This window comes from Lutjanus erythropterus, chromosome 18 (genome assembly GCF_056507025.1).
Source record: "Lutjanus erythropterus isolate fLutEry1 chromosome 18, fLutEry1.hap2, whole genome shotgun sequence".
Lineage (NCBI taxonomy): Eukaryota > Metazoa > Chordata > Actinopteri > Lutjaniformes > Lutjanidae > Lutjanus > Lutjanus erythropterus.
The window spans coordinates 8,924,997-8,943,010 of NC_139334.1; the positions used below are offsets into that span (position 1 = coordinate 8,924,997).

At 39.2% G+C, this 18,014-nt stretch overlaps 2 protein-coding genes across 2 annotated transcripts in view; one reads left to right on the forward strand and one right to left on the reverse strand.

Annotated features, from left to right (window-relative positions):
• dnajc17 (DnaJ (Hsp40) homolog, subfamily C, member 17) overlaps window positions 1-18,014 on the forward strand; it is a 45,261-nt gene that overhangs the window by 19,891 nt on the left and 7,356 nt on the right. Inside the window, exons 9-10 of the mRNA XM_084742240.1 lie at window positions 1,274-1,354; window positions 2,212-2,331. Of these exons, the coding sequence (XP_084598366.1) occupies window positions 1,274-1,354; window positions 2,212-2,331 (201 nt within the window). The remainder of the gene's footprint in view (window positions 1-1,273; window positions 1,355-2,211; window positions 2,332-18,014) is intronic.
• LOC146310603 (cdc42 effector protein 3) lies at window positions 9,202-14,287 on the reverse strand. Its single transcript, XM_084742242.1, has 3 exons — window positions 13,821-14,287; window positions 13,559-13,714; window positions 9,202-11,993 (listed from the first exon to the last, which is right to left on the reverse strand). Exon 3 carries the CDS (start codon window positions 11,877-11,879, stop codon window positions 11,268-11,270), a length of 612 nt encoding a protein of 203 aa, XP_084598368.1. The 5' UTR covers window positions 11,880-11,993; window positions 13,559-13,714; window positions 13,821-14,287; the 3' UTR covers window positions 9,202-11,267.

Below are 18,014 nucleotides of genomic sequence, written 5' to 3' on the forward strand. Positions count from 1 at the left end.
CATGGTGAAAAACTTTGCTTGAGTGCATTTCATTCATTTCATTTCAACATTCTTAACACAGAATTGCAAGGAATTTAGGGATTTCAGCATGTACAATAAAATATATCATTAAAAGATTAAAAAATCCTGAAAAAACTCGTAAGGAGCAAGACTAAAAACCAACATTGAATACCCATGACCTTGACCCTTCAGGTAACACTGTGTTAAAACCCACATAATTGTATAAAGGATAATACTACATGGGGCATGGAAGCGAAAATGTTGCCCGTAAACACAGTTTATCTCTGCAGATGGACTGATGGAAAGTCGAAAAGGACAAGTCCACTCTTCAGATTGTTTTTGGAAATCACTGACGTCATGTCCTCTGGGCAAAGAGGAAAATGACCATCTGCTTTGTTAGCATAATCTTCAAAATCCAGCATTTGTGATGGTATGGGGGCGTGTTACTGCCCATGGCATCATGGGCAATTGTCACATCTGTGAAGGCCCTATTAATGCTGAGAAGCACATATGGGTTTTGTAGCAACATATGCTGCCATCCAGACAACAGCGTGGCTTTGCTGTAAATGGGTTTGGGTACAAGATGGACCTGCTGGCAGACTAGAGCTGTCTCATACTGAAAATGTATTATGAAGCACAAAATACGACAGCAGAGATCCCTGACCGTTGAACACCTGACGTCATTGTCAGGCAAGAATGTATGAACGCTTCGCTTTCAGAACTTCAACAATTAGTGTTGTCATTTCTCAAATATTTACAGTGTGTTATTAAAAGAGAAGGTGATGAATGACAGTGGTAAACATGCTCCTGTCTCAACTTGTTTGGAACATTTTGCACGCATCTAATTCAGAATGAGTGTGTATTTACATAAAACAGTAAAGTTATCTTGTGTTTGTACTTTGTTCAATTGAATACAGGTTGAAAAGTGTTTGCAAAGCATTGCATTAACTTTTACATAATGGCCCAACTTTTTTGGAATTTGAGTTTGTACATGAGGTTACTTGACTGTTGTTTGCAGTATTCTTGGCTCTGTGCCAAACATACAAACCCTATCATTAGAGATTAGGTTTAATAACGAAACGCATATTCAGTCCTAACTTTTACCCCAGAAGTCTGTTATATTCACCCTTGTTTTGAGTTTTTCAGTCTGCATATGCTTTGTGTTTTTGTGGTTATGGGTTGTGCTGTGAAAGGAAATACTAATTTGAATGTTCTGCATGTCTCCTCTTCCTCCATTTGACTTTTATTTTATTCTCCCATTTCTTACCTCTAGTACGGGGATGTTTTGAATGTGATTGTATCAAGCAAGAAGAGAGGAAGCGCTGTGGTTGAATTCGCAACAGTGAGAGCAGCTGTAAGTACCTAACTCTTCCCCTGTCAGTGTCCTCATTCTGTTTGTTCAATAATGAAAATCTTTGCCAAAGCAGGCATTTGCATAGAACCACATTTGTTTACCACGCGAAGTCTCAGGTCACCTGCTGAGTTTGATTATTACTAAGAATGACACCTGTCATAGACTTCCCAGCCTCAGGACAGTTCCTGCTGTTTTAGTCATTCTGTAGTGTAGAGATCTTTGGGCTGATGGGAACCATTGGACGGAAGGACTTGAGCTGCCTCATTGTTCCACACTGTCTGGATCCTCAGGCCGTTCGTCGCGATGGTGTACTTTTTTGTTGTGGCTTCCTCACCGCAACAGCGTGTGGTTTCCCTCCAGAGAACATGTCTGCCAGTTTACAGGGATCTGAGCACAGGTTCTGTGGTCTCTGCCTGCCCATATCCAGGTCCCTGCCTTGCTCTGGGAGTTGGCCTAGTTACAGTCCACCTTTATCCCCATTTACATGTGTTTTCCATACATATTTTACAAAATGAGGAGTGTATTTGCAACAACAAATAAACCATTATTGAGATGAATAAACCAACACTGGTTTGATTAATATTCTCTGAGTACACAATGAAAAGGTAATAAAAAAGAGATTTTTACATCAAAACAAGCCTTGGACCTGTTTGATATTCCTTTGAATGCACAAAAAGACATGATTTACAGAAATAAACAGAAACAGAGGTATCTGTTTTTGCAAATGTAACCTTCAACAGTTGCTGTACAAATACCCAGCCTTAAGATGTGTAATTTTACGGTTTTCAGGAAGAGAAGTTTTTTTTTTTGTCCCAGAAACCATCAGAAGATCCACTCTGATTATTTTGTGTTTTTAGGAGCTGGCAGTAAAAAATGAAAGTGGCCTGAGTGAAAACCCCTTGAAGATTTCATGGCTTGAAGGACAGCCCGAGGTTATTGCTCCAGCATCTCAGCTCGGCCAGTTCGTGTCTTCACAGGTACGAGCAACTCAGAAATGCATTGCTGTAATTCCCTCCCTCTCTCATAAAGCATGTCAGCTCTATGTTACAAAATCTTCCCATGTACACAGTTTCCAACACAAATACTATTGCCTAAACATTGTCCCAGAAAGAGAGGTATGTAAACCTTCTGAGGTCTTATTTTTGTATCAGTGGTGCAAGTATTGCCCCAGTGATTGTGCTCCCCTCGTCTGGGATAGAACATTGTGTTTGGTGAAATGGACCTCAGTTTATTTGCTTTGGAGTGGGGAGACGCTGGCCCGGCACTGGCCCAAAGCCCCTGGTCGGGTCGCTCATTATTGGGCCTGACCTGGGTGACTCCAGGAAAGCTGTGTTTTAGATAGCAGCTCAGAAGTGTGAAATAATGTCAGCCTGGCACGTGAGACTGACTAAATGCCTGCATTGGTGCCAAGTAAGCCTGTGTCTCTGTTGCTATTGATTGATTGATAACTTAGATTTTTGTTTCTTCCATTTTGATTATTGAGTTTCAAGAGATAGTTTGGGTTTTTTTTGAAGAGTGATTGTATTAAGTTCTTTTTTGTTTTATTTTGTGTTTTAGATGTTTCAGAGGGTTAGTTTTGATTCACTAAAGTTACACAAGAACACAAATAAACTATCCAGTCAAGGCAGCATTAATCCAGCAACTCCCATGTTCAGCAAGGTAAAATGACCAATTTGCCAATTTGGAGAGAGCAATATTTGACTTATGTAACGGACTGCCTTAAGGTCTGGTCTACGGTGGCGTGCTAACCACTATCTACTGTAGGTAATACACTGACTATGGAGTTAGTACCTCATACAACTCGATTTAAAAAAAAATCTGAACTATCCTTTCCATATCTCCAGTTGCTTGGTTTGAATTTGAAGAATTTACTCTCTGCAGGCCAGAACTGTGCTACACAAAACTAGCTGTCTTAAACATTTTCCCTGTGCATTGTTGCCTCTTGTGATTTGGAAATCACAGTAGTACGTTTTGCAACCTCAACTTTTTTTTAATTGATTTTGCACAAGTAATATTTTGTCTCTTGCTGCCAGCACACATGCAGACACCAAAGGCACATTAACTGTTTTCCTGTCCAAGGATAATCTCATTTCAGTTATATCCACTGAGAGTGTAGTTGTTCTTTCTTGTCACTCAATTAGTATGAAGTAATGTATTTTTCCCTGTGTCCATTTTACTTCTCCTACGTTGTGATCTTTACCTGTGAGGGATTACAGATCAGTAGACTCTCTCTGTCCACTTATCTGTGTCTCCAGAGCTGCTGCTGAACTGTGTTTCACCTCTTAGTCCAGTGCAGTGTCTCAGACCCCCTAGTCAAGGCTAGCATGTGAGATTCAGCCTGCACACTGGGACTTGTCATACTAATCTCCTTAAATGTTATTATGGTAACCCGGTTTGTCTTGCAGATATCCAAAGCTGATTGCTTCATCTTTTTTTTTTTCAGTCCTGCCCCTGAGAATGAAAACAATACTATGGCTGGGTAATTTTTGCATTAGCCCTCAGTGCGAATACTTCTCGCTAAAGAGGCCCCACATGACATAATGGCTTAACCAGGGTAGATATTAGTAATGTTGTTCCACATCTGGCCGAGGTCAGTGGACATGGGGGGGCATATCAGAAAGAGAGATAGAGGTAATAAGAAGCCAGAGCAGTGGAGGTCCTTCTACTTGGACTCAATCTGAAATCTAAAAATCAGATTCCCCTCCTGTCATTTACCTCTCCATCACTCCCCCACACCAGCCAGCTGCAATCACATAGGAGCAGCTTGGGTGAGGACTTGCTTCTTTAACCTCATCAATCCAAACATAGTGCTCGGAGAGTCAGGGTCTCACTGCAGGGAGCTCAGAGACACAAATGTATGACTTCAGCCTCAGCTTCAGTTCCAGCTCTGCTGGGCTTAGCAAATTAATCTGGATCCAATGTGAAAGACAAACACAGTGTAGGGTTCACACACCCATGAAACTTCTGCAGATTCAAAAAAACAAACGGATGGCAAAACAGACAGACAGACAGAGGACCCACACACTGCACTGCATAATATGTCAATATTTTTAGGCTTTTCCACGACATATGATGTCTATATATATATACATATCTATATCTCTATCTCTCTGTCTCTCTCTCTCTCTCTATACATGTATATATATATATATATATATATATATATATATATATATATATATATATATATATATATATATATATATGTATATTAAGTAACATACAATAAATCCTTAAATAATGCAAACATATGATCTTATTTTAGGGCTGGGTGATATGGACAAAATCACAACACAGTATTTTTGACTAAATACCTTGACATTCATTTTGAGATGATATTGTAGGGCTGAGGATTTTTGATGAATAATCATCAGTAATGCAGATATAATAACTAAGACTGTAAGGTAAATAATAAAACATGTTTCACCATGATACAGTTTTATATCAATTCTGCCACAACTACATGCTACAGCTTTGATTAAATTCATTCAGGGGCCTGCGACTGATATCAGACAAAATCATATGTCCATCTAACACATTCAGTTACATTTATGATGTAGACATGCCATGGGAATTTCAAAATAAAAGCGAAACTTATAGATGATGATATAGATAGATATTTTCTCTTTGCATCAATCACACTGGATCACTAAACATTGAATTGATAATTTGATCCAGATCAATGTATTGTTACAACCCTATTCCTGATATCTAAAACGATATCTAGTCTCATATCTCAGTTTTGATAGAATATCAATATGTTGATAAAACATATTAGTTTTAGTCTTATTTGCTTACTTAAAAATTATTAAGTCACTTTCTTTGTTTTGTTATGTTTTAGTCCAGATTTAGTGAGTGGAACTCAGTTTTAATTTTAGTCTAATTTTGTAGTTACAATTTTTTGTCAGCTTCAGATACTGTAATGGAATTGTTGAAGGATATGTCTCCTGACTTCCAATGACAAGTAATCATACTTTGAACTACCTGTATGTGTTCAGACATCAAGGCTAAGATTGTGTTACTGACGCATTCTTTCATAATGAAATAAAAAAAAATGAAGTCATGATGGACGCTTCATTTGAGTTACCAGACATGGATCATTTTCATTAGCTGGCAAAACAGATATTTTATATTATACTAAGGTCTAAATTTGGCATCACGTTTTACTCAGTTGACCTCTCTTTTAATAAATCGGCAGCAAAAAACTTTAAACAGTGTCTTTTATTCACTCTATAATGAGACAAAGTTGTTACCAAACAACTTATATAACTGATACTTACCTTGATGGACACTACAGGACTGTGTATTGGTGTATTTTCAGGTTTCTTTTCGAGTGGTTGTGTTTGTCCTGCACATCTTTAATCAACAAGGCACCCTGTCCTTATTTAGAACGACATAGCCTTTCTTTTGGTTTTAATATATGAGAAAAATGTCCATGGGTTGTCTTTCTTCTTTCTGTTCTTCGTACCTGACAGGTCGCTGGTGATGTAGCAAATTACTTTTGTCTTACTTAGGTGGTCCGTCTGAACAGAACAAACTATTTTACAGTTTAGTCATGAATTAAAGGGACGTCACTGAATACTTAGTGGGATAAAAAGATAAAATCAACACTGGTGCTAGCTCCCAGCAAATTTAATTTAGCAGAGCAACATTTGGATCTAACGGAGATCTTTGTCAGGCAAAGTCAAATAACCACCTCAAAGCTCTGCTCTGATTGGTCCAGACATTAAATTTGCTGCAAGCTGTTAGTGAAATGTGTGGATCCTTTGGCTGTTTTTGCCAACCTGAAGGGAGGGGGGCACAAAGTTCCCTTGAAGACCCCCCTCAGGTCCAGAGACCTTGAACATTACTAAATATACCACGGTGTATTAGATTTTCACTGCTCTCACAGACAGATACTGAGGAGACCTGTTGAACTGTTGGCTCTGTTTTTGTTCTGCTTGTCCAGAAAGCCGATATGACATGATTTATAACAGGGCCCCCACTGAATTCACCCAGTTTTTCTCACCATGGATATTAAAAATTTCAAAATAGGGAAGGGCCATATCTTCCACACCGTGTGGAATTGCTCCCTTTGCTCCTGACTTGATTCAGACCCCTCTTTTGGGAAAGGATCTAGTTTCATCTACAGACTGTTCTTTGTTGTTTCTGTACCCTTTGACATAATAAACCGTCACAGTGAGAGACGGGAAAATGGGCAGGTTTATGAAAGAAATGTTTGAGTCATTCTCATTAGTGCGGACATAGCTCGTAGCATTGTATTGTACACAGTTGCATTTCTCAATGAATCCTGAATGAGTCATGGTGCCTGAATGAAGCTGAAGTAAAGCTATAAACAGTTGTTTTATATTAATTGTGGCCTGCGTGTCAACAGAAACAGTACAGGGCTCAGATACTCTACATGTATGAGCAGTGATTAATGAGAGCTGCATCAAAATATGATTTCACATGTGTGGCCAGCTTTATGGATTCCACAGAGTCTGACTAATGATTCATATCTCACCTCCCAGATTTTCTCGGATAAGGAATCACTATCTAACCATGTGCTTTGTTTTTGCCTGATGTAAAGTTTGAGTCACCATATATGTAACACCATCATTAATCACTGTGTCGTGATTCATAGTTTATTGCATACTTCAGCTTACTATGTTATTTAGACTGAGTCTGTTGTAAAGGATTTAAATGTGAGCTTTCCACGCCTGCTTCTTCCATCTAGAACCATCGCAGGCTTGTCACGACACAAACCAGATGCTGAAGATCAACTATTCTGGGATTGTTTTTCCAACCCGCCGGTTTCCCTGTGCTCGAAAAGTGCACTCTCACCTAAAATAGCCCCTGAGTCTGGGAGAGATGCACTGTATGTGGCCATGTTGTTGGCATGATCAACTCTGGCCTGACCTCCTGTCTGTATGGAGATAACGGAGCTCTAGGAGGGAGGCCAGCAGGCCTCTGTATTTTGTTATTACCAGACAAAAACTGAGGAAATTTTGTTATTTCTATTTGTTAGTACCTGCTATTAAAATTGTGTTCCAGGTTTAAAGGGATATAGGAGAGAGACGGGCAGTATACTTTAAAATCTATGAGGCTGGAGCTGTTGATGATATATTTTTTATGTATAACCAGACCCTCCAAGAACAAAGGACCACACAGTTTATAGAAAAGATAAACTAGTTTAGGATAGCTTGAAATATATAGATGTGGTTTTGCATTTTTTCATTAGACACGGCATAATTTGCCTAGTGCAATAAAGGTGTGGTCAGATTTTCAAAATCATTATGTTACATCCAAATCACGCATGTCATGAGAGGGTTTAGCTGTTGTGAATTTGTTTGGCCCTAACCATCTATACCTTGATAATATGTTCTGACATGATACAGACAGCATAAACAATATCAGTTTCACAAAAGCCCTGTTTGTGTGTGAACCAATGTCAAACCACGCGGCATACTTCAGCAGCATCGTACTGGGAGGTGCCACTACAGCAGAAGGACACATCTCTTATTTGCCAAAACAATATTTTTAGTTTTTTAGTTAGTACCTGACAAAATAAATAAGTCATAAGAGCTACTCTTCAGTGAGATGACAGGGTTTCTTGGTATTCTGCATGACAGCAAGTTTAGATTTTTGGAAGAGAGAAGTGGTACCAGATGTGATTGGGATACTTCACAGCTCGGGCAGTTTGCGCAGCGCAGACAAGATAATTTGTCTTCAATTACAGGCTCTTTCTTCTCACATCCGTCATGTGGCTGAAAACTTGTTGAGCTTAACTTCATGTGATTCTTCACACCGAGAACTCAAAGTGGCCAAGGACTCTGGTCTACAGGAAAAAAAAAGATACTTTTTGAAGGTTATAATGAATTAGGATGGATTTTTATAAAACGTGTCAGTGGTTTTCTGGTTTTCTGTTTTTTAAAATTTGTGTTTTCATGAGTACTAAGACAACCTTAAAAAATAAAATGGCTACTCTGTAAGGAATTAGTACTTTTTCAATTTAAAACTGCAGTCAAAAAATTCTGGATATGCCATGTTGCTTGGCTGTCAACTCCATCATAGAGAAGTTTTTTCCTGTTATATTTGTTACATATATGTTCATTAGGATTCATAAAATGCACACCTAATGTTTGTTCTTTGTGTTATATGTGGTATGATATGTTGTTGTAACACAAAGACAAATTACATTACAAACAGAAATTATTATTATTTATTTCTTGACTGAAATACATAAAAGTTTTTGATTATACAGGTAATTAAATAATCTTAAAGATACGGTTCTGTCAGAATTCTCAAGAATGAGTGATAAATGTCTGTCTGACATTGCACAATTCTTGCTCTTGTGAATAAATAGGTTTTTTATTGTTAAGGGCAATTGTAGCAGGCGGGTGAACACTGTCCAGTGTAAAGTCTGTGTGCTTATCTGTAAAAAGTAGCCTGAATACAAAAAGTCTGACAAATAGCAGACACACCCTGGTTAGCCATTGATTGTCACTTCTTTATGATAGGTGTGCCTCAGAGCCGCTCATGCCTAACAACTCAGCTGCTTCAAAGTCCAGTTTACTGTTAAACAGTATTTGTGTCTACATGAAATCCTGCTTGACATGCCTGTTTGATTTAGGCTCGTGTGCCTCTCCACCTTGAAATGTTATTGTGTGTTGTGTTGGATAATCCAAGGCTGTAATTTCTCTAGAAGCTGTTCAGTTATAAGTGACTGACAAGGTTTATTGCCTCCACAGTGGCTGCTAATGGTTAAAAAGCCAAATAAATGTCTGTCCATCAGAATGTGTAAACAATGTCATACAAGCTCTCTTAAAATGTTGACAGTTCTATCCACAAAACCACCAATCGTGGAATTTGAAAGATATTTTTCTTTACTTCACCAAAATACAAAACAACATTTTTCAATGCAAAAAAAGTTTCACAATGTGTTATTGTCATAACATATACAACAAAAATGGGCAGTGATACCTAGTTTAAAATTGGAGATGCGAAAACAGATATAGAGTGCAGGCGTACCCACAAACACTGCTGTTTCTGTTTGGACATACATAGAGTTTCAAATCTATTGCAAGAAGCGAGACACTTGTGGTTCGTGCATTTTGCAGCGTGACCCGTGTGGAACGTAGGAATTCAACGGGTTATGGGTTTTCACCACAGCCTCTCATGGCAACCCCCCACTAAGGCACAGACTGGGGCTCTGTCCTGACTCTTGCCTCTCCGGACCCGGGGAAAATTGTCTCAGTGTGACCATGCGTGCTTGCATGTACATGCATGCGTGTTTCCCTTTACTTCTGTGCTAGTATATGTGAGATGCAAGCACTTATTTTTCACTAGGTAGAGGGAGGTCTGTTTGGTCAGAAGGTAGTGTTTAAACCCTCATCAGGACTTTTGCTGCCGTAATGGATGTCTCTGGTCCTCCTCCCTCGACACCCCCTGCATGTGTGGAAGTATCACATTACCTTTTACCACTTTCCCTCTCGTGTGCCACTCTCCAGCGCATCGGACTCTGATTTGCAGCTAAGAAAACAGCCTGCCCTGGACCTCTTGGACCTGTGGCCTGGCTTGGTCCACAGCCCAACTTGCCACTACTGGCGGGCTTTTATTGGAAGCAGAGCTAAGTGTTTGTTTTCATTGTATTGTTTGGAATGAGAGATGGGGGGTACCTTGGTCTACCTTTGAGTGGGGCCTCTGGGATGCGTGCGGAGGAAAAATTGCCCTCTGCACACAATAGATTGGCAAGCACGCCAAGAGCCAAGACATCACAGCTCGAGGACCTTGGATTCCAGCCGCAGCTTTTCTTTTCTTAAACACAACACTCTTAAGTCTTAACAGCCGTCGTCAGTGCTGTGCCGTGTGGTTTGGTGGATTACAATACGCAAAGGAGGAAAGTAAAAGAAGGTGAAAATGCCCAGCTTGGAGTTTGACATCAGACAGAGTTCATTTATTAACTTAAACATTATATCTGCCTCTGCAAGAGGTGATTTTTCAGAGAACATTAACTTTGTGCAGTCCTTTTTTAGTTTAACCTTTCAAACAAGTTGATGTTTACTTTTTAACAAAAGCTGTGGAACACTGTGAGCAAGACACAGTATTTAGTGTTTTATAAAAGAAGTAAGTAGTAAACTCTAGGATTGACATAAACACTGGCCCGTGGCCATCAAATATTCCATGTAGGTTTCCCCCGTGGCCACCAAATTTTATCCTTATAAGCCAACACAATGTTACAGTTCTATAAACATCTAGTGTGCTTCCTTTCCATTCTACGAAAATAGTGAATAATTATTGTACTACCAACCGATATGTTGAAGTAACTGAAGTCTGGGTTTACTAAGCCTACTCAAACTGCTAACACATTCCTTACAGAAGAGCCCAAAACACAAAAGGCCAGCTATAAAAAAATTAAATGACAACAAAAATTTAGTAGTTAATGGAGGCTTGAGGTTAAGTTGCAAGATTGTGACACATCTAAGGACGTAATGTACTGAGGTGTGTTTTGTTCTTCAACTAGCCAAGAAGTCTAGCTCATATTTCATTAGAAAAAATATATATATACTTTGTCCACCAAATATATGGACTTGGTAGCCCACATCTATCCCTGAAGCTCCTTATTCCAGAAATGTGCTGTGACATCTGATTCAAAAAGTAAAAACATTTACTGAAATACTTAAAAAGACCAAATTTTCCAACCTGTGTATCGGTCTTTTCAGTGTAGTAGTTAACCTACGTTGAAAGTTCTTTTCAGAGATTGTTTGTCTCTACCTTTTACTCGGGGATCATAACAGCAGATATTTCCAGTGTATTTGACCACTTGAGGACATTTGACTGTAAAAACAGAAATGTGTCCCACAGAACAGTTCTCCTGGGATCTCTTCTCCATTTTCCAAACTCTTTGTAAAGTCTTCCTTGGCTACTATCTTGTTTAGTTGTGGAGTTTGTCCATAACCTGGAGAACATCATCCAGGATTGAAGGGCCCAGGTCGAGGCTAAAGGAAAAACCACTGTCCTCATCCTTTTGCTGGCCGGCAGTATTGTCACAGGTGTCTGTGGAGTCTCCATCCTTGTCTGAACTCAGGCTGCCCCATCCAGGTCTGTGAATCTGACTGGAAGGAACATTACTCTCTCTTTGGTACTCTTCCTCCTTTTCCATCTCTTCATCTCCTTCCTCGCTGTCCAGAAGGGGCATAGAGCTGCATTTCTTTCGCTTCTGGGATGCGTTGTGGCTTAAATGCCAGTCAGGGCTCTCCGAACCCTCTGCCTCATCCAGGTTCAGACGTGGGGGTTTGGGTGGCGGTGAGCAGGCCAGGAAGAGATTCTGCTCACTCTGGGAGCTTTGTAGAAGAAGACCGTGGCCCATTTTCAAGAAGGACAGATCGCCAAAGCTGTCTGTATGGACGTCATTACCAATATGTGAGATGTGGCGGAAATCAGCCAGTGGTAGGCTAATCATATTGACAGACAAGACCTCTCGCCGCTTTCTGCTCGGCCAACGACCAGAAGATGGTTTTCTGTACAGCGATGCTCTAAGTGGCATCTTGGAAGATCTGGTCGATATATACTTCAATGTTTTTGTATATCCTTTTGTATTTCCTCCTTTGTTTGACAATGAATCCTTAGGAAGTGGTCAAACTCCAAGGTATAATGCCATCTGCAACAAAACACAGGAAAAGAGAAATTATATGTAGTCTATAAAAAAAAAATTCTAATTGTTTATTCTAGACCTCAGTTAAGTTCAGTCTTTACTGTCCTTCCTGAAATTTAGCTCGCAGCATAGCAATTCCAGACGCTATTCAGTGACTTTTCTGTACCGGCACTGTTTGCAGGTTGTTATTACAAAAAGAAAGAAACAAATTGTCAAATTGTGTGCCTTGGACTTTTGTTCTTTTTGTCATGGTATTGAAAGAAGTATTCCATATCATTCCATTTTTTTTACACTAGTGTTGGACTGAAGTTCCATTTTTGATCATTCAGGTTTCTCTCTCATCCTGCTAGAACATGGAGCAGGTCTGTGCTTGTCATGTAGTTCAGTGCCAGATGTAAGTATTGGACCATATCACTTGGCTTGATGTGAATCGGCAGCCATTGTTTGGAGATTGCACCTGCTCCCCTCATTTTTGATTTAATGAAATTCAGTGTTATTTGGCAGCATGTCTCAACAATGCTTTAAAGCTTTCATTTCTAAATATTTACTTTTCAAATCCCTGTTTTTTTCCCATAAGCGCAGGTGTGGTCTGCTCCCTGTCCTCTAAAGGAAATCTATTAGCTTACTTAAGACTTCCAGTAAAAATGCAGATTCCCAAATGGTTTTACCGTAACTCCTGTCAGAAATCATTCTGATAAATTGTCTTTGGAACATATGTTTATGATTTTGTGAAAAATACAAATAACTGGGATGCAGTTAGTTTATTTTTCTGTGGCAGATTTATGCAGTGACTCTTGATGTGGAAAATCATAAAATAAGATATTTTTTCTCCATAAATAACATTTCATTTCAGAACAAGTTATCCGTTTTGTAATGCAGTTTGGGGATTTTATATTATTAAAATTGCACTTCCACAACAAATCTTAAAAGGAAACGTCCTGGTCAAAATGAAACAATACAATTACAACAAAATTAAAGTTAAAAAAAAGAAAACAATTTTGCGTTCCGTGACCTGCAATCATTTTATTGAGTAAAATAGAACTCAGTTCATCAACGCTGGCATGTCGATTAGATAATCTGTTCAGTGTCTGTGATTTTACGGCCTCCCAAACAGCTTTGCCCATATTAGATCTGTGTTCGTGACTTGAAACACTCACTCTGTAAATTTGTAAGCCACTACAGCAAACAGGTTTTGTTGGCCTGTAAAGGTTTTACCGGCACTTTAGTAGCAGCGGGAGATTGGAGAGCATGGACACAACAGCATTCCTTTCCAAATATGTCAGTTTGGCCAAGGAGGAGTCTTTAGGATTTCAGCCATGAATCTTATGTTCAGGAAACACTTCATGGCCAAGTAAAAATTAAAGAAGCTCATTAAAGCAGATTGGCCAAGAAACTTTCTTTAAATTATCTCGGTGCTGCCATAAAGGCTCTAGCTTTGAAACGGATGAGGAATCTGTCTGATGAAAACTTTAACCAGGAGTTAAAACTAATAAATATTTCTTTGCATGCAGTTGTTTGTGTAGTAGCATAAATATCAGTAGAAAAATAAAGAAAGATTAGTTTGTTCTTACCTGCCTTGCTGAGCAGACACAGGGTTTTGAATCCCAAACATTAACACACGTCTCTGTCAGGAACCTAGGCAGTGTCTACCTGCACACCCTGACAAACTCTCCCTTAACATGATGAGGCTTGTTCAGCTGCTACAGAGAAATCCTCATTGCACAGCCCTGAGACAGAGAAAGAGAGTCAGTAAAAATGCTGTTTCCCCACTGACACAAACAAGTCAACTTTTACGTTAAATTGTCACATTTATCTTTCAAGAGAGTGTCTTACCTCTGCCTGTGCTCCTGCTTAGGTGTGTGCTGGCAGCCCTTGGACATTTGATCCTCCTTTTTTTTTTCTTGCTAATCTTCCCAGCTTGAAGTCCCTCTTGCAATGCACAGCTTTCCAGGTGTGTTGAAAGTCTTCTTTTGCTTAACAGATAACCAGGTGAGGTCAGAGTACGAGAGCGTTAAAGTATCCAGGTGGAGCCTTTTCTTCATTTTTTTTCCTTTAAGGCTTTTTTAAAGTTTATATTAGCAGCCATGCCCCTTTAGAATGGTTGCCAGCCGTCAGATGATATCATCCTGTTTGCTGTGTGAATCGGCCTTTTAGTCATAAGTGTTAAACTAAGTCCTGATGGTTGGTTGGCTGCACCCATTACCTGTAAGACGGTGGGTGCAGCACAGGAGCTGCTGATTTAAATCCTGTGATATTGAAAGAGACAGATACATGTGAGAAACTTCAGAGGCACACAGCTCGTTTCAAGAGCTGATTGTGTTTGAGAGGGGGCAAGAGTGAGAGAGTAGGTTAGTGATTGTATAGCACGTTGTTAAAGAGAGTGTGTGTTTTTCATAGATTGTGTGGTTGTGTTTAAAAGGAAGTTGTAGTCGGTGAGCAAACAGGTCGGTCGCTCAGTATAGGGGGTTAACTGATCTCTAATCTCCATGTCATTGTCCCTCTGCTCTGCTGATTTCCTGATTTCCTGCTTACTGTTTGCTTGTCTAAGCCCACTCCATTGGCCCGTCTGCCTGACTAGAGGCCTATCGCTTCTCTGTGTTATCAAAGCACACTATCGCGCACAGACATGTATGTACAGGCTTGCCGGGTTGCACAAGAAAGAGATGGCTTGTGCATTTCCAATTCTCACGCCTCCAGCTTGTTGTCATTGCTTCTGGAATGTACAGCAATAATGTAATAATGAAAACTGTGTCAAAACAGCAAACATTTTTTTTCTGCTCTTTGGGGTTTGTTTGTGTTAAATGGCACGGTTAGAGCATTATGTTGTGTTGTTACTTGGTTTGATCGTGCCCTTTTTGTTGTGTTACGCTTTGGAAAGAATCTTTTTTTGAACTACTACAACCTTTGTCCCTGTGTTTTAGAGCCCAACTGATACTGGATTTTTTTTTTTTGGGCCAATACAAGTAAAAACATTTTGATATCAATATATTAGGCAATATCCTTTATACAGTATATAATATACAGAATATATACATAAACATGTATTACACATATCAACTTGTTGAAAAGTTGGGACAATTTGACCTGAGTGATAAACAGACTTTACTCAGCAACAGTAATTGGTTGAGGTAACTTTATATTTCAACTTGAAGAAAAGAGAGAAGAAAATTAGTTGAGCATACTTCGATTTTTGAATTTAATAGAAGTTCACTTAACATTTTGAACTGTGTGCACATTGTGTCAGCAAAATGGTAGCGTTAAATATTAGACTTGGGCAGCAATTGTTCTAAAAACTGAATAAATTGAAGAAGTTTTGCAACTTGTTACTAAACTCTTTTTAAAAGTGGTTAATACTTGTGACAAAGATATGTAATGGAAGGAGGATATTTTACAGTTTAAGAATAAACTGATATCGGGGCACTGAAACAGTAACTTTTTACCTAATTATAAATAACTATAAATAAAAAACACCATGAGAGCGAGAGATATGTATATGTTAAACCTGAATTAATAAAAATGATCAGATATACACAGAATACTGCCTAGAAAGCTCACAAATAAAAACAATCAGCATTATGTTCTATTAAAAGTTTTCATGTATGCGCATATTTGACATATATGCCATACATACTGATAGAGCTGTGATAGGTCTGGGCCAGTACTATTGGTTGACCAATCCATTGGTTAGGCTCTATAATGAACACTGTGTTTCAGCAGAAAGGAGGACACGGCTGTGAATCTCTTTGTCCAAAGTCTCAATGCCTCTCCTTGTTCTCTAAATGTAACCATGCAGGGTGTGAAGGAAACATACAAATTGTATCTTTCACTGCTCCTCCAGTCCTTTCAAATTGATCCAATAAACAATAGGCGTGCCGCCTGATCCTCTCTTGTTCTCCCGCTCTGCGCTCCAGCGCCAGAAACCGTCTGCAAGACCAGACACAATTACTCACGCAAATGAAATTATCATAACATTTACTCAAGACTGAAACAGAACATTTCTGCACATTTCTCTTCTGAGAAACCCCCTCCTTCTTCCACCTACAACCACAAAACTGCTTTCATGCTAGGAGACAATCAGGGTGAAGAGTTAGTGTTATCTGCGGTATTTCAGAATGACCTCACAAGACCTGCCGTCTGACCAAGGTTGGGCTCACACTGTTAGTTGTGTTGTCATGCTATGTAGCCTCTGGGCTGATGCGTTTAGCCCTAGCTGGATTTCTGTATAAGCCTCTTTTCTAAGGCCTGACCATAGCGGGCAGTGTGGTTTGATGTAGCTATGCTGGGCCTGAAATCTGGGATGCTGCGTGTTTTTGTTGTTGCAGGATAAAAAGTGTTTCCAGATATTGCTTTGACTGGCGCTAGAAGCCCAAACTGAGGCTTTGGTGGATATTCTTCTGGCCCTTTGTTGTGTGTTCTCCAGCTTCCGCTATAGCGAAGCCCTTAGACAGCCAGCATTTAGACTAGATTTACAGCAAGAACTGTCTGATTCTTTTATATGAAAAACATTTTTGGATTATGGCAAACATAGGACACACTGTACTACTCTGGATAAAGTTCAGCTTTTAGTGCATCCATGAATTACGCAGAGTATGAAAAGCACAAGACTAGACAGTAGCTTTGTAATGTTCCTTCTGGTAAGAACACCCAAGTTTGCATTTGTCAACATCCTAACCATTGTCGTCACTGTTTGTCTCTATAGTTATGACTCAATGATGAGCTTTTTGAAGGAGCTCCAACAGAAACTTGGCAGTCTGGTTGCTCAGAGGAAGTAAAGACACTCACAGTTGCATGACTGCCACATGACAGAGATCTGACAACTGCCAAGGTCCAGGTGTTACATTATCTATACCAAAAGCAGACTCTTAACACATGACACAGCTTACAGAAGCCTCTAATCAGCAAAGTAAAGTCACGCCAGGTCTATCACAGTTAGGAGGTGAATAGGCTGGATAATTGAAGGACAAGAGAAAATTCTGATGAGGTAGTACTTATTGATGCCAAATATCATAAGAATATAAAACAGGTTAATTATTTCTGAGTTAAGTTTTGGAGAAAAATGTGTTGTGATGCCTTTTTGCCCACTAGCACCATCCTACATTATTAACCATCTAGAAATGAGCTTTGTTCAACAGTAGGCTGAACGGGATAGCTTGTATTATTTGAAGTGGGCTTGTATGAGGTGGTTGTAGATCGTCAGTGCACTACCTACAAAGGACACCAGGACAGAGGCTAAGCAGTAAATTGCTGTGGACGAGTCAGCAAAACACATTTTATCTACCTAAAATAAAGCCCACATTAAAAATTCAATATTTGTGTAAGTTTATAAGTTATATTTTGAATGTTTTCACCACTTAACCTTGTTATCAGACAGCCTCTCTGAAGGGAAACTGCTGTCATGTAAGTCAAATATTGCTCTCTCTATCTTATTTAACCAGACTCCTTTGAAGAAACAGTAATTATTCCTTGCAGAACACTGGAGTTGCCGCTCTACAGCTGCAAAATTTATGTAAAATTTCCAGTGAGAATCATGCTGTCCTCAGTTGGGGACTGTTTTTACAGAGGAGACAACTGTTTTAGAGCTGAATATGTCACAGTGAAGTTCACCTTTGACCTTTTGGATATAAAATGTCATCACCTCATCATTTTATCCTGTTAGATGTTTGTGTCTAGCATTTTTGTCATTTTGTGCCATCATGCAGAGAAATCTTATACTTCTAAAATATTTTGAGCTCTCCATTTAGTTTTATCTGGACAGAGTTAAAAAAAAAAAAAAAAGTAATGTACATATGCATAACTCATAACATACTGCGTTTTTTCCAGTGAATGTGGGCGGTCAGTCTAGGCAGAAAATGTACTGCTTTGTCTCCTGGCACTGAATTGTTAGTAATTATAAGATCATGGTTGGGATATTTAGATAACTTTGAAGACCGGGGATATGATGTAAACAGAGTGTTTGTTCTGCACATTAAATAGATAAGGAACCATGTTAATATGGGAACACATACGTGCATACACAAACCAAACAAA

Excerpts from the sequence above, each read along its gene's own strand:
- LOC146310603 (XM_084742242.1), bottom strand. The coding sequence starts at position 11,879 with ATGCCACTTAGAGCATCGCTGTACAGAAAACCATCTTCTGGTCGTTGG.